At 24.6% G+C, this 24,362-nt stretch overlaps 3 protein-coding genes and 4 non-coding genes across 14 annotated transcripts in view; 3 read left to right on the top strand and 4 right to left on the bottom strand.

The window, feature by feature from the left end:
* Positions 1-5,660: 5,660 nt before the first annotated feature.
* Positions 5,661-5,779, bottom strand: LOC122716471. Its single transcript, XR_006347034.1, has one exon. It is a non-coding gene; the product is annotated as a 5S ribosomal RNA (ribosomal RNA).
* Positions 5,780-6,041: 262 nt separating this feature from the next.
* LOC122716469 lies at positions 6,042-6,160 on the bottom strand. Its single transcript, XR_006347032.1, has one exon. It is a non-coding gene; the product is annotated as a 5S ribosomal RNA (ribosomal RNA).
* Positions 6,161-6,422: 262 nt separating this feature from the next.
* LOC122716468 lies at positions 6,423-6,541 on the bottom strand. Its single transcript, XR_006347031.1, has one exon. It is a non-coding gene; the product is annotated as a 5S ribosomal RNA (ribosomal RNA).
* Positions 6,542-6,803: 262 nt separating this feature from the next.
* On the bottom strand, positions 6,804-6,922 carry LOC122716466. Its single transcript, XR_006347029.1, has one exon. It is a non-coding gene; the product is annotated as a 5S ribosomal RNA (ribosomal RNA).
* Positions 6,923-15,114: 8,192 nt separating this feature from the next.
* On the top strand, positions 15,115-18,043 carry LOC122716349 (outer mitochondrial transmembrane helix translocase-like). The gene is made up of 6 exons (XM_043939354.1): positions 15,115-15,408; positions 15,532-15,774; positions 15,845-16,046; positions 16,114-16,310; positions 16,907-17,085; positions 17,160-18,043. Exons 1-6 carry the CDS (start codon positions 15,253-15,255, stop codon positions 17,311-17,313), a joined length of 1,131 nt encoding a protein of 376 aa, XP_043795289.1. The 5' UTR covers positions 15,115-15,252; the 3' UTR covers positions 17,314-18,043.
* A 1,012-nt stretch (positions 18,044-19,055) lies between these two features.
* On the top strand, positions 19,056-23,846 carry LOC122716345 (phosphatidylinositol 3,4,5-trisphosphate 3-phosphatase and dual-specificity protein phosphatase PTEN). 7 transcript variants are annotated; one of them, XM_043939340.1, is made up of 9 exons: positions 19,058-19,402; positions 19,755-20,073; positions 20,582-21,088; positions 21,150-21,366; positions 21,511-21,640; positions 21,742-22,020; positions 22,089-22,476; positions 22,566-22,847; positions 22,966-23,846. In XM_043939340.1, exons 3-9 carry the CDS (start codon positions 20,915-20,917, stop codon positions 23,362-23,364), a joined length of 1,869 nt encoding a protein of 622 aa, XP_043795275.1. In that variant the 5' UTR covers positions 19,058-19,402; positions 19,755-20,073; positions 20,582-20,914; the 3' UTR covers positions 23,365-23,846. The 7 variants fall into 7 exon arrangements, with proteins under 7 accessions (XP_043795276.1, XP_043795275.1, XP_043795274.1 ...); XM_043939342.1 differs by having other exon boundaries at positions 19,067-20,073; positions 22,089-22,234; positions 22,313-22,476; XM_043939344.1 differs by lacking the exon at positions 19,755-20,073 and having other exon boundaries at positions 19,069-19,402; positions 20,953-21,088; positions 22,089-22,234; positions 22,313-22,476.
* The window catches only part of LOC122716344 (protein bicaudal C homolog 1-B), a 52,062-nt gene continuing 50,745 nt past the window's right edge, over positions 23,046-24,362 (top strand). The window contains exon 1 of one of the 2 annotated variants that reach the window (XM_043939335.1): positions 23,046-23,152. The gene's annotated coding sequence lies outside the window, so the exon portion shown is untranslated. The remainder of the gene's footprint in view (positions 23,153-24,362) is intronic. The other variant, XM_043939336.1, reaches the window with a different exon arrangement.

Genomic DNA, 24,362 nt, shown 5'->3' with positions numbered 1-24,362 from the left:
TTTTAATCCTGCTTTCCGACCAATAAAATCTATCGAATTTATTGAATCAAATTTCGATCAACATTATATATTTCAAATAAAGCTAAAAAAAATGTTAAACAAAGTCTTATTAAGAATATTTTCATCCCATCGTGTAACAACAACAACTAAACCTAATACTAAAATCGTTAACGTAATTACCTGTGAACTCGTAAAAGTTAGAGAAACGTTGAAGTGCCAGATAAAAGCTTAACGATAAGAGGTGTGTAATCGACTAACGGGGGAATCGTTACCTTTCTAAATGCTGAAATAAACGAAGAGGAAAACAAAAGGGGAGGAGGGAAAAAAAACGGAAAAGAAAAGAAGCGATAGATAAAAGGGAAGTTGGGCGAAGGGGAATAATCGATAAAGGGTTGAGAACGCGTTTTCACGAGATTCCTGTGAATCGTGGTCAAGAGGAGGGGGGATAGATAGCCGAGGAAATAGCAAGGCAGAGAGGAAGTACGTGATCCGGAACCTAGTACGTATCACCTATTGGAAAATCTAGCTATTATACGATGCATCGCGTCGCGTCGCGTCCTCCTTTAGGAATAGACTCGGCTGACCCCTCGGGGGGTTAAGACCTTGCTTTATTTTGCCTTCTTGGGGAGGCCATCCGTGGAAAGACGGTATTTTTATTCAAATTTCATTCGATCCGTTCTCAAACTTTCCCTCTGCCCCCTTCTTCGAACGAGGATCGTATTATACGATTTCTCTCAGATAAAATCGTCTCAGTCTAATACCGAGACTTTTCAAATTTATTCTATTTGTCAGAGACCGACTCTCAGTTTCTACATATACATAATATTTGAATCTTCGCTCAACTTCCACTTCCACTGTTCGACTAGTTTGCCGCTGTTAACGTCTGAAACGTCTTTCACAGTGATCGCTACGATCTCGTAGATACGATTACTCCATTAATAATCTAATACGATCTCCTTGTTAATCTGATCTGAACGATTATTAACGAGGGTCGAGGGATTATTCGAAAGCCAATATAATTTCGAGGAGTGGAGGAGAGGAGGGGAATGTAAAGTTCGAAGAATGATTTTCTGCTTTGATAGAAGAGAATGCAAACATTGTGATTCACGAAAGAAATAGATAAAACGAAATGGGACAAAATAGGGAAGATCTTTTTTTAGAATTGCTGTTAAAATTTGATCAACAAACTTCAAAGTTTTGAAATTATTTGAAAAATTGATTATATCATATTTTTCTTCGATAATTTATAATTTTTGTTTTCATATCTTTCTTTCTAAATACGAATAACGAAACAACTTGAAAAAGATTAAAGAAAGTTATCATTTCGCAAATATTTTTAATTTGTACATTTATGTTGTGTATGTCACTTCACATATTTATTTTAATATAGGATTGGAGGTGGAAGAATATTATAACTAATAATATAATAAAGATAAGAATTAAAATAAAATTAAAAAATATGTTTAAGAAAAAAATAAAAATTTCAAAATTCTTATGAAATTTTAAAAATTAATTTTATAAAAACTTAAATCTTTTGCACATTAAATTTTGAAAATAAGAAATAAATTTTTTTTATTAATAATTAATTATTAATAATAATTAATATTAAACAATAAATGATTATACAATTTTAATTTTCGTTTCATCCAATAACACATACAATAGAGCAATAAGAATAGTATCTTTAGTTGTTGAATAGACAATACCTTTAGTGGTCGCATACACGATAAGTGTTCCAAGTGTCAGTGCCAATGTCAGCGCTGAGTTATCGTCTAGTCGTTTGTCGAAGTCAATTTACGGTTTGCCAAAGATATTCGATGAGCAGAGAAGGGTTGAGATAAGATTTAAACGAAAAGCTAAAACGAATATGTGTTAAACCGAATTTTTAAGTAAGTAAAAACGCATACATTTATAATCGTTAAGTTGAAAATAAATTTTATCAATAATATGATTACAATAAAGATTACAATTGACACTTTTCTATGAATAAAATTATATATATAACATCACAAAATTTATACAGAGGCACGAATATATAAATTCTCTGTTTGAATAAGTATATAGAATAAATGTTATTTTTTTTATTTTTAACTTCAATGATGAATATTTTATAATCAAATTAAATTTTGGAATAAATACTAATATATCAAAAATATTGATCTCGTTGTTTTCTTGTATTATACACGTTTAAAATATAAAGAGACGTAAGTTATTGATATATATCGTATGTTCATGTCTTTGGTATAAAAATAATATTATATATATAATATATATAATATATATAATATATAAATGTAGCTTTATTCATAGAAAAAATATCACAATCTTTGTTACGTTTTCGTTAATAAAATTTATTTTCGACTTTTCAATTTCGATGATATATTATGTGATCGATATTTCTTCAATTAGAAAATTATATAAAGATATAAGTTATATAAAAACAATAAAGATCATATGAAAGCAAAAGTAAATTAATGATTATTAATAGAACGCCCAAATATACAAATTGTACAAATGCATATTTTTATAAGAAATATTATAAGAAATAAGAACTAAAGTAAGAGAAAATAAATAAATAAATGAATAGAATAATTAGAAGATTCTAAGAATATATTTTTTATTTTATTGTATTATATTTTTTATATATTGTATATTTATACATATGTGAAAATATATCGAATAATATCTAACAATAACTTATCAATAGTTAATATATTGTCTGTCGATATATTACTAATTATTTGTATTAATAATATTGTATTAATAAAAAAAATTTGTTCAAAAATATCACTTTGCATTAAAAATTGTCAAAAAATATTTAAAAAGAATTCCTTTAGTGCAATATTTTTTATTTTGAAAATTTTCAGAAAATTAAAAAGATTTATAAAGTTTATTTCATTAATAAGATTATTTCATATTAATAAGATGAACTTATTTTAAATTGAATAAATCTATATCCATTTTATTTTATATATTTAAAGATATTCAAGTAGTTATAAATAGTTCAAATTTTTAAGAAACAAAATATTGCTGCAATTAAGGCTGTATAAGATTACTCTAATATAATGAAATTATAAATTATAGGTTTTCAATGAATTATGTATTATTAATTAAAAAAATAAATAATAGAGAAAAATGAGAAAAATAATTATATAGATATCAATATATTAATATGCCATACCTTATATTGCATTACATTATATTATATTTTTTATGCATATTCATATTATTTTTCATGCATATTTACATATTTTTCATGTACAAATATTATATGCTTTTTGCATATTTATCATGCAAAAACATCTGTAATCCATGAAAAGCTTATATTAAAACAATTTATAATAATATGCTTAAATATTATAAATATAATATGATGCATTATGAATAATAAGAACTGAAAGAAAAATACCTTTTTTATATAGGCAAATTTAATAAAAAGTTTTTATACTTTATTTTATGTAGAAAAATTAAAAAAAATTAATACGAATAAAAATAATACGAATAAAAATATAATAATTATTTCCACTTTTCTTAAATGTTGACGGATATAAATATATAAAATCAAAATATTTCGTCCACCTTTTTCCTATAATATATGTAAAAATATCTATGAATCTTTAACAAACATTAAACTAATTATTATTTATATTTATTATTATTCAATTTATATAACCATTATATAAACATTGCTTATATTACTATTTAAGTAATTGAATATAAATTATTAAAAATTATTCGCTTAAAATTATCATTAAAATTATCATTAAAATTATTATTAAATATTATATAACAATTATATATATATAAGTTAAATATTTTAAAAATTATTGTAAATTATTTGTACAATTTAATTGAGAATATTTTTCATATAGATACAATTTAATTTTTTTTGCATATTTAATAATGTTCAAATTTCCACTATATCATTTATATATCTATCTATGATAAATTATCACGATGCATCAGAAGGAATTAACACGTTATTAATCAATAAAGCATGTTAAAAAAAATGGACGATTATGATTTGTGACTAGATTGAAAAGCTAAAAGAATTAATTTAGCAGAGTATGAATTGTAAAAACTTAAAGTTTTGTAAATATTAAAAAATATTTTTCATTTTTTATAAAATATAAAAAAATATAAAAGTTTATACGGAAAGAAAAGTAAAACTCCAAAAAATATTTAAAAAATATAAATAAATAAAGTTGAATTGAATTTCCAGTCGATTTTTTTTGCATAGTTTTCTTAAAATTAATGTTAAAATTAATTTTTTAATGGAAAAAAGTTCTTTGATTAATTATCTAAAAAATTGTAAAAAATTACAGAAAAGCACTAATTTATGAAAAAGAAAAAAAATAGTTAAAAAAAAATATCTTAAAATCGTTTCTATTTCTAATATGTTGAGTATGTCTTATATAAATATTTTTTATAAGGAAAATTAAAATAACGTTTTGTAATAAAATAAATGATTCAGAATAAACTTTAAAACATTTTTCTCAATTTGCAAAAATCACAAATATAATTTTTGGCTATTGAAAATTTTTTGTTCTGATTTTACAGTTTTTTATTATTTCATATTTTACTATATGTTTACAGTTAATATTTAATCATATTTAATTGTATATATTATATTTATTAAATTATAAGAAAAAAATTAATGAAATAAATCAAAGTTTACTTTTATAAATCGAATTTCTATTGCAACTTAAAGTTTATAAGTATCATAAATCGTCGAAATCATTCGATATTCTTTTCTTTTTTTTTAATAGATAACATAAATATCACATATATATATCCATCCTTATTTATTTCAACCATATGCATTATGTTCAAAAATCGAATTTTATTTTTAAGCCATTAAATTGGAAAAATATTAACTTTTATATAAAATTTCTACACGGAAAATTTTCTTTTGTTGAATCTTTTTTATTTGAAAATTTAGATAAATCAAAATATTAATAACTCAAAGATTTTACCTTTTTCTTTCAAAATTCGAATTAATATTCGAAATACGAATATGTATTTTTATTTTTTTGTTATGCAGATACCGCTTGATCTATTTTTAATATTATTTTTATACGTTAGATTAATATGCTCGAATGTATGCGCAAAATACATTTACACAATAACGCCAAAGTATAGATATGTAATTTATCAGTATTGGCCAAATATGTAATTTATCAGTATTGGCCAATCTTGGCCACGATTTGTATTGCTCTCGATTTTTATTCTCGAAAGACATTGAACTGCGGCAATATATTATATTCGAGCATAATGAATAATAATTATAAGTAGATACAACAATAAAACTTTGAATATTTTTTTTTTATATAAATAAATTTTCGCTGCTCATTTTTAAAATTTATAAATATATTCTTATTATTACATCTGATATACACCAAATGTAATGACATCTACAATCAACTTTAAAATTCCTAGCAATTATTATTATTATTAATTTTATTAGTTGTATAAAATATTTAATAAAATATGTAATAAAATATTTCCTATCATTATAAAATGAAATAAATCGATGCAAAACTTATACAAAAATTATCAATTACAAATTATTATTAATAAGATATCAGAAAATAATAATGAAATGATAGAAATTATTAACAAATATTGATAAAATAAATGAGAAGGTAAAAAAAAAAAGAAACCAACAACACACGGTGTTCCCAAGCGGTCACCCATCCAAGTACTAACCGTGCCCGACGTAGCTTGACTTTGGTGATCGAACGAGAACCAGTAGTTCCTACGTAGTATGGTCGTTGGCATTCACTTTTCTTAACTCTCCTTAGAAACTATATTATTATCGTTAAAATATTGAACACAGTTTAATTTGAAAAATAATAAGATTTAGAAATATTCAAACAATTGCACCGATTTAAATAATATCGCAACGTGCAATATAAATCTTTTTAACGCAATTTATAAAATTCAAAAAATGAAGAAAAAGAAACAATGTATAATATACAATATAAACTTGTAGAAATTAATAAACATTGATAAAATATATGAGAAGATAAAAAAAAAGAAACCAACAACACACGGTGTTCCCAAGCGGTCACCCATCCAAGTACTAACCGTGCCCGACGTAGCTTGACTTTGGTGATCGAACGAGAACCAGTAGTTCCTACGTGGTATGGTCGTTGGCATTCACTTTTCTTAACTCTCCTTAGAAAATTTATTATTATCGTTAAAATATTGAACACAGTTTGATTTGAAAAATAATAAGATTTAGAAATATTCAAACAATTGCACCGATTTAAATAATATCGCAACGTGCAATATAAATCTTTTTAACGCAATTTATAAAATTCAAAAAATGAAGAAAAAGAAACAATGTATAATATACAATATAAACTTGTAGAAATTAATAAACATTGATAAAATATATGAGAAGATAAAAAAAAAGAAACCAACAACACACGGTGTTCCCAAGCGGTCACCCATCCAAGTACTAACCGTGCCCGACGTAGCTTGACTTTGGTGATCGAACGAGAACCAGTAGTTCCTACGTGGTATGGTCGTTGGCATTCACTTTTCTTAACTCTCCTTAGAAAATTTATTATTATCGTTAAAATATTGAACACAGTTTGATTTGAAAAATAATAAGATTTAGAAATATTCAAACAATTGCACCGATTTAAATAATATCGCAACGTGCAATATAAATCTTTTTAACGCAATTTATAAAATTCAAAAAATGAAGAAAAAGAAACAATGTATAATATACAATATAAACTTGTAGAAATTAATAAACATTGATAAAATATATGAGAAGATAAAAAAAAAGAAACCAACAACACACGGTGTTCCCAAGCGGTCACCCATCCAAGTACTAACCGTGCCCGACGTAGCTTGACTTTGGTGATCGAACGAGAACCAGTAGTTCCTACGTGGTATGGTCGTTGGCATTCACTTTTCTTAACTCTCCTTAGAAACTTTATTATTATCGTTAAAATATTGAACACAGTTTGATTTGAAAAATAATAAGATTTAGAAATATTCAAACAATTGCACCGATTTAAATAATATCGCATTTTGCAGTGTATGTTTTTAGCGAATTTTATATAATTTAAAGAATGAAAAATCTAATAGAATAACAATTAATTGGGAAATAAATAATTCAAATAAATAGTTCAAATAAAAAATAATGGAATTGTATTTTTTTATACAATTTCCTTTCCTATTTTTATTTATAATTCATTTTTATGTGTCATTTATAATTATATCTAATATGTCAGTTATATTATGTAATATAACATTTAATTATAATATTAGTATCAATTCATTAAGAACAATATGAAGATATTTATCGAAGTACAAGTTCGAAAAGAAAGTATGATTGTTATAAGAGTGTGAATACATTTTAGATTGAGATTTTCGTATCCTTAATAAACAGAAAACGTCGAATAATCAAAATTTTGAATGATGAAATGTGGATACTAGCAAACCGGTTAATCGAAGTTTCATTATATATTTTTTCCTACCTATATACTCTTTAAGATTTCATAATTTTTCTATAATTACAAAAATTTCAACTACATAATATATTCTTTATTTATTTTAAAATATCTCTAAATAAATTTTTTATTTCAAGTTTTTAAATGAAATATTGTATATTCTGAGAGAGTTATATAAAATAACTCGTCTCTGATAATGATGGAATTTAAAAAATATTATTAGCATAATCTTTTAATCTTCAGTTATTATAAATTTTCTAATTTTGGAAATTAAAATTATATTTGCATATTTTTTTGTACGAATATGTAAAAAAGAAAAATAAATGAAAAATGAATTTGAGATTATTTGATGAATACATAGATTTACTTGATATTTTCAAATAAAAAATGGAAAATTTAATGTTAATATATATAACAACTCAATTAAAATACGTAAAGATATATACGTATAATATTCTTTTTTATTATCAATTATTATTTAAAAATTTAATAATGATATATTAAGAAAATATTTAGAAAATATATTTATATGACATTTTTTTTATTTTAATGTATAGATATATAAATATTTAAATGTATTACAATTATTTTATTCATTAAAATATTTTTAAATATTTTCAAGTAAAAAAAATTGAATTTTTAAAAAAATGAATTGTTTTAATTTTTTCCTATAATTATTTGAATAATCGATTAAATTTTTATCATTTGATTTAAATTTAATTTAAAAAAGAAACTTTTATTGTAAAAATTTCTTTTCTATCTTCTACTTTACGAATAACAAAATAAAATTTTTAAAGATCAATTTCAATATGTCTTAAAATTTCCGCACTGGAAGGAATTATATAATATCTAAAATTTCATAAAGTATTTAAATTTCCGACTTGAAGATCTTTCCTTAAATCGCGCGTTATAATAAAACTGAAAAATAATAACATTTTCAGAGACAATAATTTGGAAAATAAATGTATATTGTAATAATGATGATTCCACGGTAAATAATGATAATTTCACGCCAACTGCAAAAGTCTAGAATGGCAAAATAACTTGAAATGGGGCAAGAAAGCGAAAGAAGACGTTGAAACGGCGAGGGATAGAACAAGCCGCGAGCATTCGTTGCGACAGTAGTTGCAGCACGAGGAGAGTTGCTAATGATTCGCTAACGAGATACGTGCTCGGTCTGTTTCATACCGAAACGAAAGAAAAACCGACTACCTTAGAAATAAGAGAGAAGATCTCTTCCTCTCGAGACTTCCTCTCTACTTCCCCCTTCACCGCTATATCGCCACTGACGAGCTTCGTCTTTGTTTTTATTTTGTCGTCTCTTCGTACGATGTCTTTTCTCTCGTCCTCTTCTTGTTTTATCGCACTATCTGTAGTTTCGTGCTCCTGTCGCTGTGAATTCTAAATCTCGCTGCTCCTTAATAGATAAAATGTATTAAAATCAATAAAAACCATTTCGTGTTTATCTGAACTTTAATGCAACGATTTTTAACCGATCCTAATAGCATATTTCGCGTATCATAAAAAGTTCGAATATAATTTTATACATAAATTGTAATTATTATACGTAAATTAAAAAAAAGTAATAAATAATTTTGAGTTTTATTTTCGTTTTTTTTTTTTTTTAGAAATGTGAAGATACAAGATACAAGATCACAAAGAAAGTTGAACAAAATTTTCTTTGTATTTATCATTTAATGGAAGAGATAGTAAAAGAGATAGTTATTTTATTGCCATTTTGAAACGAAAACGGACAAAATTATTGAAACACTCTAAAACTCAATTGATAGATTATATTTAATATTTCTAATTATAGAAAAATAGTCAAAAATTGTAATATATTAGTTGATATTCTAATATTGACAATAGCTATTTATTTTATTATATTATATTATTTTACTATACTATATTATTTTACTAAACTATATATATCATATTATATTCAAAAATATAGTTGATTTTTCTCTCCTTTTCTTTTTTTCTCCTTCTCTTTTTATAGTTATATTTATTAAAAAATTAAAATTTTTAAATGTCTATTTGATACATTCTCTTAAAAATATATGCTTTTAGTCCAAATTACAAAGAATATAACAATATTATTATTTGTTACTATTTATTTATTTTTTAAACTTTAGTGATAATCAAAAATCTCCAATAAATCATTTATTTCTTATTTCTTTTTTGAATCTACACTAAACTTATATTAATGAATCTTTTTTTTTTTATTTCTATGAGAATTTGATCACATATCAAATATCCTAAAATTAGGATGTGTATATACATAACACATCATCGATCATTGTTCATTCGTTACATCTTTTTTAGTAATTAGTAATATTAATATAAAATTAATAATATTTTTTAGTATTTTTAGTAATATTTTTATTAAACTTTTAGTAATATTTATCTGTTCATAATATACGAGAATATATATAATAATACACTAAAAATACGCATCCTTATAATTGTATAAGAGTGCGTTATTGAATGATTAAAATTTTATATCCTAATAAAAAAAACTATTTTCAACATATCAATTGTTCTCCCTTTCAAACCATCGCATCCTAATCTAGTTCTATTTCCAACCGCTTTACCTTCGAACTTTTATTTACGTGTCACCGGAAAAGCGTTCTCGTGTCTCGACATCGTCGATACCCATCCCTGACTCCGTGTCTGCACGGATATTCCAATGCTTGAAATTTTTCCAAGTGTCGCGATTCCAATAAAATTTCACCAACCGAAGAATCTATCGACTTAGTTTTCGTTTGCAAATACGTATCCACGTTCGATAAATCACCATCTTTCTTTCATTACAGGTTACGATATCTTTTCGAATAGACCAATTCACGACTTTGGAAAACATTTTTCATCATCGTCATAAATAATTTTAACTGATAATTGGTTTTTTTTTTTTTTTCGTGAAAAAAAACAAATGGGCGCGAAACTTTTCGTAGAATCTCTGACACCTCTTAAATTTACGCTCCTCTGGGATAAATGACAAATGTATCGATGAACGATCAGCAATCATTCATGTATTCGCCAATATCGTTCGATGGATATTCGTATTCATTTGTCATGACGTGCAGTAAAAATGATTTTCATTCGACGTTGCAACCGAATTGCATTGCTTCGTGCTTTTACTATCTCCAATGCGTTCAATGATTCAATTATATTTCAAATTGATTCGTCGCTCGTTAATTAGCAAAATAAGTATTTTTTTTTCTTTTTTTTGTCTTTTTATCTACGCCCATATATTGAAACTATTGTTCAAACCGTAAGATGTATTTAAGATAAAAATTATCTTTACTTTATAATATAGAAAAAAAACATTGTTTTTGTTATTGTTTCAACTTGTTTCTTTTATTGTATTTAATAACGTAAAATTATAAGAGCAAATTTTATAACAATTCTGAACAAAATAATAATACTTTGATTTTACTTTTGATTTTAAATATTCATACACTATGATTTTCGGTATTTTTCGAGGCTTTTTGCTACCATTACTTTGTGCACTTTTTCAATCCTTTAACATCATCCTCTATGCGTCCTATATACATAGTTTGTCGTTTCTTTACACTCCGTCATCTTCTATACGTCACTGTAATTTTTTATTCCCTCGTTCTCTGTATACCGTACTGTACACTGGATTTAATTTCTTTTATTATGTCTCTTCATTAAATTAATATCAACAAGTATTTAAATATAAAGTTTTATGTCATAAGTAAATTGTACGAGAAATCTTCTACTTCAAGATAAATTTCTGTTTAAAAAAAAAAAAATCTTAATATACTGTGCAAAGCTGGAAAGATGATTACTAGGATCTATCTAGTTAACCCACAGAGTAACTGGACGGTACGTAGGAGATGGTAATCTGTACGATGTATATAAAGACTGATGACATGTGAAATGACAGTCTATACGATATATATCTATACGTCCTAATGATTCTAAGCAAAAAAAAAAAAAAAAAAAAAACTGAGAGTTTCATACAGTTGCGTAAAATCTCTTCATCCGTATGAAAAGAAAATTCCAATTCAATCTGCGATATTAAGGGATTAATGTTATTAATGTTATTAATTCTTTAATATTGCAGATTGAATTGGAATTTTCCTTACAAATAATATAAAATTCGTAGATTAAAATTTTTTTCTATAAATTTGATCTATTTAGAAAAAATAATTTATATTTAGAAAAAATAAATTAAAAAATAGATGCGACGAAATAATAGTATAAATATTATAAAACACATCAAGGAATTTTTATTATTTAAAAATGGAAAGATTTCTTATATATTTCTGCATGGAAAATGGAAAAAAAGATATCAATTTTTGATAAATTTATGGATATATTTCAAAGAAAGTAATTTTTTTTAATATTTTTATCAACTACATCCTTTTTGATACTATTTTTCTTCTGTAACATCAATTTTGATTTATCACTTCAAAACGATTTATTTTGGAAAAAAAAATCCTATGATAATAAATTAAAGTTGATTTTACAGAGGAAGGATAATATTGTATAATTCAGTTGATAAAAATATTAAAAAAATTTTTTTTTAAATATATTTGTAAATATAATAAAAATCGATATTTTTTATTCATTTATTATTTAGAAATCTAATTAAAATTTTCAAGATTCCAAAGATAATCAAAATTTCCACAAAATTTTATTTTTCGAAATTTTTTAAACTTCAAATTAAATTCAATATGATTCGAATTTCATTTGTCATTTCGAAGATTCAAAGCGATTCCAAATGTTCCAAATTCCATCACTACTTGCAATGCAATATGATGTTATTTATAATATTTGTCTTTTTATTAATTTTGATTTTTTCAATTACGATATTATCTCACATAGTCTTCCGTCAATCTGCAGGCAGCATCGTCTTCGCTTCTTATTGTTTCTGCAGTTGCTCAGAATTTCAATTCCTTTGTTATCAATATTAAGTTATGAAATACAACGATAGATATTAAATTAACCACTAAATTATAAGTATAAAACTAATATCGTAATTGATATTATTTTTTGATTTGATTATCATAATTTCAGTTATTACAATTTTGCGGTAAGAATTGTTTTATATTTTATCTTTGTATTCAATTTGAAGAATTCGTAAATTCATTATGAACAAAAATTAATAATGATGATATTAAAACTATTCATTATAAGTATTGATTCATTTTAAGTATTGATAATCAATTGTCATGATATATTTATAGAAACAGTAAATAAGCAGTGATGCTATGTATTAACACATCATTATCATGGATATATAAAAACAGCACTCAATGTTTAACATTGAAACATTTTTATTAATATTTCGATAATTAATAATTAGTATAAGTTAAAATTTTATATTTAAAGTATTATTGAAGAATAAATAAAAGTCAAAATGAAAGTTAAGAATTTATTAAAATAAGAAAGTTAAGGTATGAATTTCCTTTCTCGTAATATATACATAATTCTATTATTATCTAAATTATTATTATAAATTCTATATAATATATATATATATATATAAAGTATGTAAATAAATAATAAAAACGATCAAGATAAATGAAATGAGCAAAAAAATTTTTAGTTACTAACCAATGCCCTTAATTTAACTTGTATTTTACATAATTTAGAGTTGATGTAATAATAATCTGAATAATAATAATCTGAAAAAATAACTAATTAAAATTTCGAATAAAGTTATTTTAAATAATAACTTAAGTGTTAAAATTTAAGGTAATTTTATTCTTAACTTTAACCGTTAAAATTTTATCTTTCTGCAATTGATGTAATAATACTTGTTTAACAATTTCTCAAAATGATAAATGAATTATTAATACTGGTTTATTATTTTTATTCACAATAATTAGAAAATAAAGATTTTTTTAAATAATAATTATTTATTTATTCTTAAATTGATAAAAATACAATTTAATTATCAAAATTTGTGAAAATATACTCTCTTAAAAATAAGAAAATAAGAAAAATATATTGTATTTATTTAGTAAATATTGAACAAAAATAACTTTTTTCTTTAGTTTATTTTATAAATAGCTAATAATTTAATTCATATCGATAAATTTATTAAAAGAAAAATTGATAATACTAATTACATCCAATTTGAAATTATAAAATATTATTTTTTTCGATCTAAATTATAAGAATAAATTTTATATGAAGGAACTGAAGTTGTCGTTCAATGTAGTAGTGATACTGATCATAAAGGCAAATTTGTATGGAGCATATATAAAATTTGATAAAGAAAAGAATATCTTTGTAAAATGTGAAAATAAAACATACCAAATCAGTACATTATATTAAAAAAATACATCCAATACATGCTTTTATTTGTAAAAAAAAGTTGTTTTCTCTTTTTGAAATATTTTATTCAATTCTTTCTATCATGTTTGCATTCATAATTATTAATTTAAATATTAATTTGTATATTGTATTTCAATGAATTTATTATTCAAATTAATTTAAAGAATAAACGATAGATGGCGGTAAATTATTCGATGATGTAAGTCTGCATCCAGTACCAATATTATAGATATTTCTAAGTAAGGTATTTATAAAAATGGTATACATTGAGAAGAATATTCGAAAATTTTTGCAATAGAGTACCAATTTTTTCGATATACATCTTATTGATTCTTGATATTTTAATTTTCTTTTTAAGATATATATACGCTTATCTTAAAAAATTAAACAGCATATATATAATGATATTTTATATAAATTTAAGATCAATATGAAGCTATTTTATTTAACAAAACAAAAAAATAATTAAACAAATAATTAAAAATATATTTTTTTATATTAAAAATATTATAATTAAATATATTATAATAAATAAAAGAACTCGTTTATTATATACATTATTTTTATGATTTTTATTATTCATATTATGTAATTCTTATTTTACATAATACATTTTATTTATTTTCTATTAAATTTAATTTGTAATTTTACAATTAGTATACAATTAGTATACAATTCAATGTCAATAATATTTAATATTATTGTTTTATTATGTAAAAAAATACACACAAACAACTATATTATTAATATTATTATAATTATATTATTAACATAATTTTTTTTCATCGTTTTATATTTTTGGTTTCTCTATCATTTTTTAAATATACTAATTATAAATTTTAATGACGTAAGATTGTATTTCATTGATTATTAAATCATTACATAGTGTATATATATATTATTCATTTTAAGAAAAAAATTTTGAATTGAAATATATACGTATGAAATATAATTTTTATTTAAAATAATATTATTTCAATTATAAAAAATTGTATTGATAAATAAAAAACAATCGAATGAAATTATATTCTATATAATTATATATTAATCATTATATATATATATGAGAATATACATGAGAATGCGTATTGTATAATATATATATATTTTATATATATTATATATATATAATACAATACGCATTCTCATGTATATTTTCATATATATTTTTAAATCAAATCATTTTTAATATTCATATATTAATAATTATCGTAGGGAATTTTATATTAAAACTATTAATACTTATTTTTTATACATTTTTATATATTGTACATCTTAATGACTTGCGCATGCTTACGTTTCCCTCTCTTTCCATTGTATACAACTATTCTTTCTTTTGTAAATGTTCAAGTTAAGAATTTGAGCACAGTTTAAAGTGGCATGTAATATTAGTAGAAAAGAATTAATATTTAGTACGTTGGACAGAGAAATTTACCGATAAAATTGAAACAAAATATAAGAAACAATGAATATTGCGGATGGAGTTGGATATACGAGATCAGAAATATTCGTACTTGTGGCAAGAGTATCATTTATTGCGGCTTTTGGATTTTTTAGTATGAAATGGATTATGAATCAACTTGATCCTACGAATAATGCAAAGAAAAAAGCCAGAAAAAAGGTTATTGATTTAATATTTTCAAAAATTAAATCTTACATAACCTTTGTACTCCATGCACATTTAAAAAGCAACCTTATTTTTCATATATTTTTTATTAAAAACTGTGATTTACATGTTTTATAGGCACGAGAACAGTTACGAAAACTGGCTAAAACAGATAATTTATTATGGTCAGTAGACATGGATCAATTGACAGATTATGAAATGATAATAGCTAATCATATAGTGGATCCCAAAGATATTCGGGTTTCATGGGAAAATATTGCAGGTCTTGAACATGTTATACAAGAATTAAAGGAAACTGTTATATTGCCTATACAAAGAAAGGAACTATTTGAAGATTCTCAATTAACACAAGCACCAAAGGTTTATATATAAATATACATAAATATAATTATATAACAATTTTATATCACAATTTATATTTTAATTTTAGGGTGTACTCTTACACGGACCACCAGGCTGTGGTAAAACAATGATTGCCAAAGCAACTGCTAAAGAAACTAAAACATGTTTCATTAATTTAGATGTAAGCATTCTAACTGATAAATGGTATGGTGAAAGTCAAAAATTAACTGCAGCTGTGTTTTCACTAGCTGTGAAACTTCAACCATGCATAATCTTTATTGATGAAATAGGTTAGTAGGAAAATATCATGATATATTTCACATTAATGTCATTATTTTAAAATATGTTGTTTTATAGATTCATTTTTAAGAGCACGCAATTCGCAAGATCATGAAGCAACTGCAATGATGAAAGCACAATTCATGTCTCTTTGGGATGGATTAATTACAGATCCTTCTTGCATAGTTATAATAATGGGTGCTACTAATAGGCCACAAGACTTAGATAGAGCTATTCTTAGACGTATGCCAGCTACTTTTCACATTGGTTTGCCAGTAAATAAAATTTATACAAAAGTTTATTTGTTATAAATATCATATATATTATATGTAATGTATAATATATATCTTTATATAAAATATTAATATATTCATGAGACACTTTTTAAAGGTCAATTCTAAAAATCATATACAAAAGTTAAAGCAATTTTCGCTAAGGTTTATTTATTAAATTATAAGCACTTGAAATTTATATTGAGATGAAGCCAGGCAATATAAATAAGTGAAATCATTTTATCTTAATTAGTTACTATATCGGTTTGAAATTTTGTCAGGTATATCAATTTTTATGTTTACTTTGATCTTTAAAATTGGATAAGTGTTTTAGTGATATATTGACATTTTGTTTATATATGAAATACTGAATTTCCATATATGTATATAAATGTATAGTACTATACGAGGTATTCCTAAATTATTAAAAAAATTATTAACAACTCGTTGACAAAATTGTAATGAAAATTTTTATAAAAAAATTATTACTTGAAATTACCTCAGAAATCTCCAGTTTACGGATATTCCTGGAATATTTTTGGAACATTTTTGGAATATTCTTATATATATATATATATATATATTTTTTTTTTTTTCAGAATGAAGAGCAACGAGTACGAGTCTTGAAATTGATATTGGATCATGAACCAATAGCTGAAAATGTAGATATAGCAAAATTAGCAAAAGTAACAGAAGGTTTTTCTGGATCAGATTTGCAAGAACTTTGTAGAAATGCATCTATTTATCGTGTTCGAGATTATTTACGAACTCATACACAGTTAATATTTTTGTCTTATTATTTATTTGCGCAAAAGTTGAAACCAAACTTTATAATTAATCTTTTTATCACAGAGATACAAGTGCGACCAGCAGTACTGATGATGAAGAATATCATGATGCAGTACGACCTATAACAATGGAAGATCTTCTTACATCATATAAAAAGATAAAAACATCTAAAATACATACTGGTACTTTAAGTACACTTAAATCCGATATAGATTAAACAAAAAATTATAGTATGTATTAATTTACTTTGAAATTTTTTATTTTAAAAAAAAATTAGAAAACAATTTTATAATAATGTTTCTCGTTTTCAAATATTTAAAAGAAAAATATTTAAAAAAAGAATTTATTATTGCAAAATTTCACAACTGGCGAATAATTATCAATACCAACAGTACAATGCATGAGAAAGAGTGTATATATGCATATATGTGTATAATGTAAAATAGATACAAAACTATGTTTGTATCTAACTTGTATTTAATCTCTCAAAGACCGAGATCAAGTTGAAATTTTCTTTCCATGTAGACAAAAAGATTTTACAGAGAACTTTATGAAACTGTTTTGGTTTTTTTATTTAGAATTCTCTATACGTTGCATTGACTGTCGTTTTTTATCCTATATATTGTTTAGTTATCCTAGAAGTAGCGGTAGAAGATTTCTTACAATTTATTTCTCATATAGAATTTCATATTTAGATTTTTTAATGTTATATTCGTTGAAAAGATAAAATAAAAGAAATTGAATCTTTATAGCATAACAAAACGGTAACAAAATATGAAGAAATGACAATCTATATAATATATAAAAGAACAGAGTGTAAGGAAACAACAGTCTGCGATGCATAGAGAATGATACTGATGGATTAAAGAAAAAAGAAAAATTTCATCATAATTTAAATTATCTTACTGCATAAAACACATAAATTCAAGATTTATAATATAAAAATATTGTAAAAAATCCAATTTTCTCAAACGTAACTCGATAAATTTGTTTTGATGATTAAACAATTTAAATCTTCTGATATTTATATTTTACTATTTTAATTCATTAAATATTTTATTGAATATCATAATAAGAAGTTTCTCCTACATATATGTATAAGTTTTTTTGAAAGTAACCTCTGTATGTGTGTATGTATGGTGAATGAGTGTATACAAATCCGAGTAATATAAGAAAATAATTGATTATATCCTGATCACTGTTGTGTAAATTAATTCGTTAATTAATTGTTATATTTAAATGTATAAACTTTTGTATTTATCATTGTACAGATAAGAATTCATAATTGGTGTTCATAAATAAGCAAATATTCCGAATATTATTTTTAATTGCGTTTTTATAATTAATATATAAACAAAATTAATACAAATTAAAAAAAAAGATATTGTAAATCTAATACTCAAGTAATTTAAATTTTATAAGATTAAAACATTCATATAAAACTTATAATGTGTAAAACAATTAACTTAAAAGTAACTTGATATAAAAAGCAAATAGCAATGCAAGTTTTAAAAATACAAAAATTACAATCTTTTAAATATTCTATTTAAGCAATTAAAGAAAAATTACAATAAATTTTTTACAATCTATCTGATAACAAATATTAATAAATGCAAATAAAATTTAATTTATAGTTTTAAAAAATTGACACGAATGATAATTTATACAAAAAAATTTGAAAAGGCAATCTTTATAGTTTAGTAGTACGAATATTTAGTAAAAAAACAAAAGAAAGAACGCATGCGCAAAAAAAAAAGGATAGGAATAAAGTATTTTAAAGAAGAGCAACGAAAATTTCCATAATTAAAAAACTTCTAGATTGATAAATTTTAAGTAATTCTTTATCCTATTTTCTTTTTTTTAAATTGAGAAGTAATAAAATCAAAAACTCAAAAATAAATGAATTAGTAGATTTTCTAGAGGAAATACACATAAATGTTGCCAACACTAATAGTTAGAAGCACAAATAGACGTAATGCAAATGCGTCATTGTGAATGGTGCTTTTAGTGATAAAGGTGGCTGTGGGAGACTTTCCATTTCACATCAGATGTAAACTGTGTTTGTAAAATGGATGTTATAACGAATACTTCTGTTCGTTAATTAAGATTAACTATTTCTCCATTTTTTTAACTGACCTTCGTTAATAATAACGAAGAAATGGAGATAAATAGGAAAATAAGAATGTTAGTTCTGATCGAATCCCGGTACGAGCGTCTATAAAATCCTGCGTAGCATCACGACGGTTCGTTCGCAGAGTGAACAACCATTCCGCAACAATCGCGATGCATGATCTTATACGTTAGTGGTGAGTGTTCGTATCGCGTGTGCGTGTTTATCCATGTGGCAAATTGAGGATGCAACATAGAGATTATGTTGTTCCTCACGGCCGTATTCATGAATATGTGCGTTCATTACATCTGTATAAGTTCTTTATCCAAAAACCACTGTACTTTCGTGATAGAATGTGGTTTGAGTTCATATTACTACTTTGACACGATGACAAGATTACACCATCAAAACGTGATTCTTCTGTGAACAAAAAAACGAGTTTATATTTTTATTGATCTGATTAAATGAAAATTATTAATTGTAAAGAAATTATATCAACAAATTCTATAGATCAAGGGATTTTTATCGATACTAACTTTATTCTTTAGAAATTCACCGTAACTGGGAGTGCCGCTAGATCGCAGTTGAACATGCTCCGAAAGGATTGGAGTGAATTTTACGTTATATGCGAAAAAAGATTGCTTTTTTATTTTTCAAAAGTAATATGGTATCTCGAACGATTTCTTTAAAATCTTATGCAAATCTTCTATAAACGATATGTGAACATTGGATTAAGAAGAAGACAAACAATGTATCGGTGAAACTGGCATGAAAATGTACAGCGGTGTTAAGTGGCCTCTGTGATGTATTGCGAACGGTGCTTAACCTAACTTTTCATCGACGCTTCTACACGGCGTTTTCTTGCGAGTAATGTTCTTTCTATAACGAACTTGTAACCAAGTGGTCATAAATAGCGAATGTTAATCGTTTATCATTTCTTTTTTTTTTTTTCTTTTTTCATGTACCAAGTGCTATTCTTTTTTACTGCTTCCGTATACGATTTTAATTTATCGTAAAACATGAGACTGTGATCGTTATTTTATAAAATTCTGAAAATACTTTGTATTAATTATATTTCTAATTTTATTGAGAATCGTATGAAGATTGAGTATTCACAGTATTTATGCAAGTATGTTTTTTTTAAATCATCGTTTATCGTTTATATTCAAATCGACATATATTGAAACTTTTTTTCTTTCTTGTTTTTTCTTTCTTTGATGTTCTTTCGTCGTGATTTTCATAAAACTTGCCAGTGCTTGTATAATATATTACTTGATCATTTTTAAGATATAAATCCAACATATGAATGTATATAAATATGTTATATTTATTATAATTGGTGATGTATCATCAAATTTTTGTAATTTTTCTCTAGTAATGGTCATGGACAATCTTGTCATTTTATAATCATTTTTATGTGAAAAATTAATTTGAATGATGTGACAAATGTTTCTTTTTGCTTCATATTTCTGAAGCTTCTTAATAAATTTATGATTATTGATCATAAATTAAACTGTTATGTTGAGCACTTATGTAGTGTTCATTAGTGTATTGTGTTGTGTATAGTGTTCAGATTGTACAAAGTTTTACTTTTTGTGCAAATTATAATTGTTATATTGAACTTGTGATGGTCATGGTGACATCAAATTATAACTGTGACAAATTGAAAAGGAAGATAACTTAATGAGATGGATAATAGAAAGAACACATGCTTTGGGAATTAATGGGTATATGCTTTTCCTGCAGGAGACCTACAGGCAGCAGGCTGAATAATAAAATCTCAGAACATATCTCAGCATCAGTAACACCCCTCCATGTTTGTCTGGAGGAACAAAGAGGACCAGAACTGGGCTCTTGTGACGCCTCGGCTTATAAGCCACAGGTAAATCTTATTATTTTCATTATAGAATATAATATAAATAAAAAAATAATTTTTTATTCAGGCAAAAAAGTTATTTGAAAAGCAGAAAACAAAAGAAAGGAGTAGTAAAGAAGAAGTGGAAACTGAAATTATTGCAATCAAAACAGGAGATTTGAAATTCAGTCAGCCAAGTATGTCCAATACTATCAGTAATATGAAGATGACCAACCGTATTAAAGGAATGGTGAGCAAACGTCGTAGGCGTTTCACAGAAGATGGTTTTGATCTTGATCTCACATGTATCCTTTTTTTTATAGCTTTTTATGTTGAAATATATGCAAATATATACAAGATGACATATAATATATAATTTTTTGATGTTAATAAATTTGTTTATATTTAAATTTGTTAATATTCCTTAATCATAACTATATTAATAATAGATATAAGAGATAATTTAATAGCAATGGGATTTCCAGCTGAAAAGCTAGAAGGAGTATATAGGAATCACATAGATGATGTTGTCAAACTGTTGGAATCTAGACATAAAGATCACTATAAGATTTATAATCTGTAAGCATTTTGGATATTGTTTTATATATAAATTTTTTTTTGAAAGTTAAAAATTAAAAAAAATAGATTCTAAAACATTCTAAAACAAATATATTTTTCAGATGTTCAGAAAGATCTTATGATTTTAAAAAATTTAAACAAAGAGTAGCTACATACGCCTTTGATGATCATAATCCACCAATGTTGGATCAAATTAGACCATTTTGTGAAGATGTACATGAATGGCTTTCTCGACATCAAGAAAATGTAGCTGTAGTTCATTGTAAAGCGGGTAAAGGTCGAACAGGTGTAATGGTGTGTTGTTACCTTCTTCATATTAAACAATTTCCCACTGCCACAGAAGCCCTTAATTACTATGGAACTAAAAGAACGCACGATAGGTGATTATATTATATTTTATTTTTATTATGTACAAATAGTGCTCTTATCAATATTGTTTATTATTCAGAAAGGGTGTAACAATACCTTCACAGAGGAGGTATGTGGATTATTATGCTACTCTTGTACAAGAAGGATTAAATTATCAACCTGTTACATTGTTGTTACGGAAAATACAATTGGATCCAGCACCCATTTTCCATGGAGGTCAAGGATGTAAGAAAAATAAAATATTCAAAATATATTCAAAAAATGAAATGCAATATATGTTTATATATAATTTTTATATTTTAGACTTACATTGTGTAATATCTGAATCTAAAAAAAAGATATTTAGCTCTGAAATAGTGGAAGTACGCAAAGGAATGCATATGATTAGTATCCCTTTAAAACACAGTGTAGCATTGACAGGAGATATACGAGTGGATTTCTTTAACAGACCAAAAATGAAACGAAAGGTATTTATTTATTCTATGTTTGAAAATGAGATAATTAATTGTTTCTGGTGGTTTAAATAATCAATTTTTTTTTTTTACTTCGCATTTAGGAAAAATTGTTCCATTTTTGGTTCAATACATTTTTTGTACGGGATTATTTATCGCCAGAATATGATAATGGAGAGTTACCAGTTGAGCGTTCAACTAGGGCATTGAGTTGCGATGGTACAACCATGGAATTACCAATGGTTATGTCGCATATGAAATCCCGGGCCGGATCGCTGGCTAGTCTCGGACCTATGCCACCTACTCTTGTTTTAAGTATAGATAAATGGGGTTTGGATGACGCACATAAAGATAAACATCACAAAGTGTATAGTGCTGATTTTAAAGTAAGTATATGTATATGCTTATATATATATATTTGATACATTAAATATATTTTTGTTATATGAATTGAAATAAATTTTGATGAATCTTAAATTTTATTTAATCAATTGAATGTTGTAGGTTAGTTTATTTATGCATCGAATGGGTGGTACTATATCGCAAGCTGTATCAGCAACGACAAATAGAACAGGAGAGGGTATACAAATAGGAATGGGAGGACAAGACACTCCGAGCGAATCAAGTGAAGCGGACAGCAGTGAATGCGATACGACCGGAGATACAACGGGTGATGAAGATGGGGAATCTGGTGAGTCTTCTGCATCTCTGGTGGTGAATCACCATCCTCTTACACACAGCAGTAGCCGTACACACGTTAGTATTCACCAAAGAGCTAGTCTCAGAGAAACTGCAAAGGGTTTACTCTCACGTGGGGATAAAAATAGAAATAGTCATCGGCAAACCACAAGCAATGTGAAACGTTCTTCAGCTCTTGTACGTTCAGCCACGTTTGACACATAAAAAAATTATATATGTATATATGTATTATTATTATATATGTATATATATATGTATAATTTTTTTATTTTATGTACATATTGTGTGTATATATATAAATAGCGCACACGTGCACTATATATACACATAACGCACACATGCACGCCCTCACACAGAGTATTTTGTACTTAATGAGTTGAGTTCTTTGAACTGATATATGATTTTTACAACAAATTTATGTAAAACTAGATCGTGCTACTAGTTTTTCTTTGTTATGCCAGCATGAAAAGTTTTAGTAAGTTCTTAAATGCATCAATTTTATCTATATTTTTTGCTATTGAACATTATGAACGTATATATAAAAAAATTTTGGTTGATCAGTTTTAAGATAAGAGGAATTAAAAGATATTTTAGGAAAATACTTTTTTAAATGAGAAGAATATGAAATTATGTCTTTTAATATTATTCCTTTAGTAAGATATTGGCTGAATAAATTTTTAATGTTCTTTTTTAGTTCCAAATTTATCTATTAATCAAAATAATAGAACCTATCTCCGCGATATATTAACAAAATTCTAATTAATATTCAAAACTAAAAGAATTGTAAATTAAGAAACAATTGTATATTTTTGCATAGCAGATATTGTTTGCAAAATATTAAGATGTTCCAGTATTTGATGTTATGATTTTTTTCTTTTTTTTCTTCTTTTTTTAAATGGAAATTATTTGATATTTATTATTAAAAATTATTTTAAAAAAACTAATCTTGTAATATTATGACTATTGTATATGTTCCATTTATTATATTAGTTTTCTCACGTATTTTGTTGATGACTGTTTATAATTGTTCGAAATAGTAAAATTTGTATGTGTATATATATTGAATAAGAGAAGTCTCTTAGTGGTGAAAAGAAAGTGCCGTCTTTTGCGTTTATGCAATTATGTAATAACGTACTATGTACGAAACTAGTATTTGTTTTGTAATTGTATGACAAAGCCAATTTGTAGAGAATAATTGACTA

This window comes from Apis laboriosa, unplaced genomic scaffold (genome assembly GCF_014066325.1).
Source record: "Apis laboriosa isolate Shangri-la unplaced genomic scaffold, ASM1406632v1 scaffold45_cov149, whole genome shotgun sequence".
NCBI classification, from domain to species: Eukaryota; Metazoa; Arthropoda; class Insecta; order Hymenoptera; family Apidae; genus Apis; species Apis laboriosa.
This window is presented reverse-complemented; position numbering and strand designations above follow the sequence as displayed.

Excerpts from the sequence above, each read along its gene's own strand:
- LOC122716345 (XM_043939340.1), top strand. The coding sequence starts at position 20,915 with ATGCTTTGGGAATTAATGGGTATATGCTTTTCCTGCAGGAGACCTACA. Across the intron at positions 21,367-21,510 it reads TTTTGATCTTGATCTCACAT|ATATAAGAGATAATTTAATA; the intron begins GTATCCTTTTTT and ends TATTAATAATAG. Across the intron at positions 22,477-22,565 it reads GACCAAAAATGAAACGAAAG|GAAAAATTGTTCCATTTTTG; the intron begins GTATTTATTTAT and ends CTTCGCATTTAG.
- LOC122716349 (XM_043939354.1), top strand. The coding sequence starts at position 15,253 with ATGAATATTGCGGATGGAGTTGGATATACGAGATCAGAAATATTCGTA. Across the intron at positions 16,311-16,906 it reads CTTTTCACATTGGTTTGCCA|AATGAAGAGCAACGAGTACG; the intron begins GTAAATAAAATT and ends TTTTTTTTTCAG. Across the intron at positions 17,086-17,159 it reads TATTTACGAACTCATACACA|AGATACAAGTGCGACCAGCA; the intron begins GTTAATATTTTT and ends TTTTTATCACAG.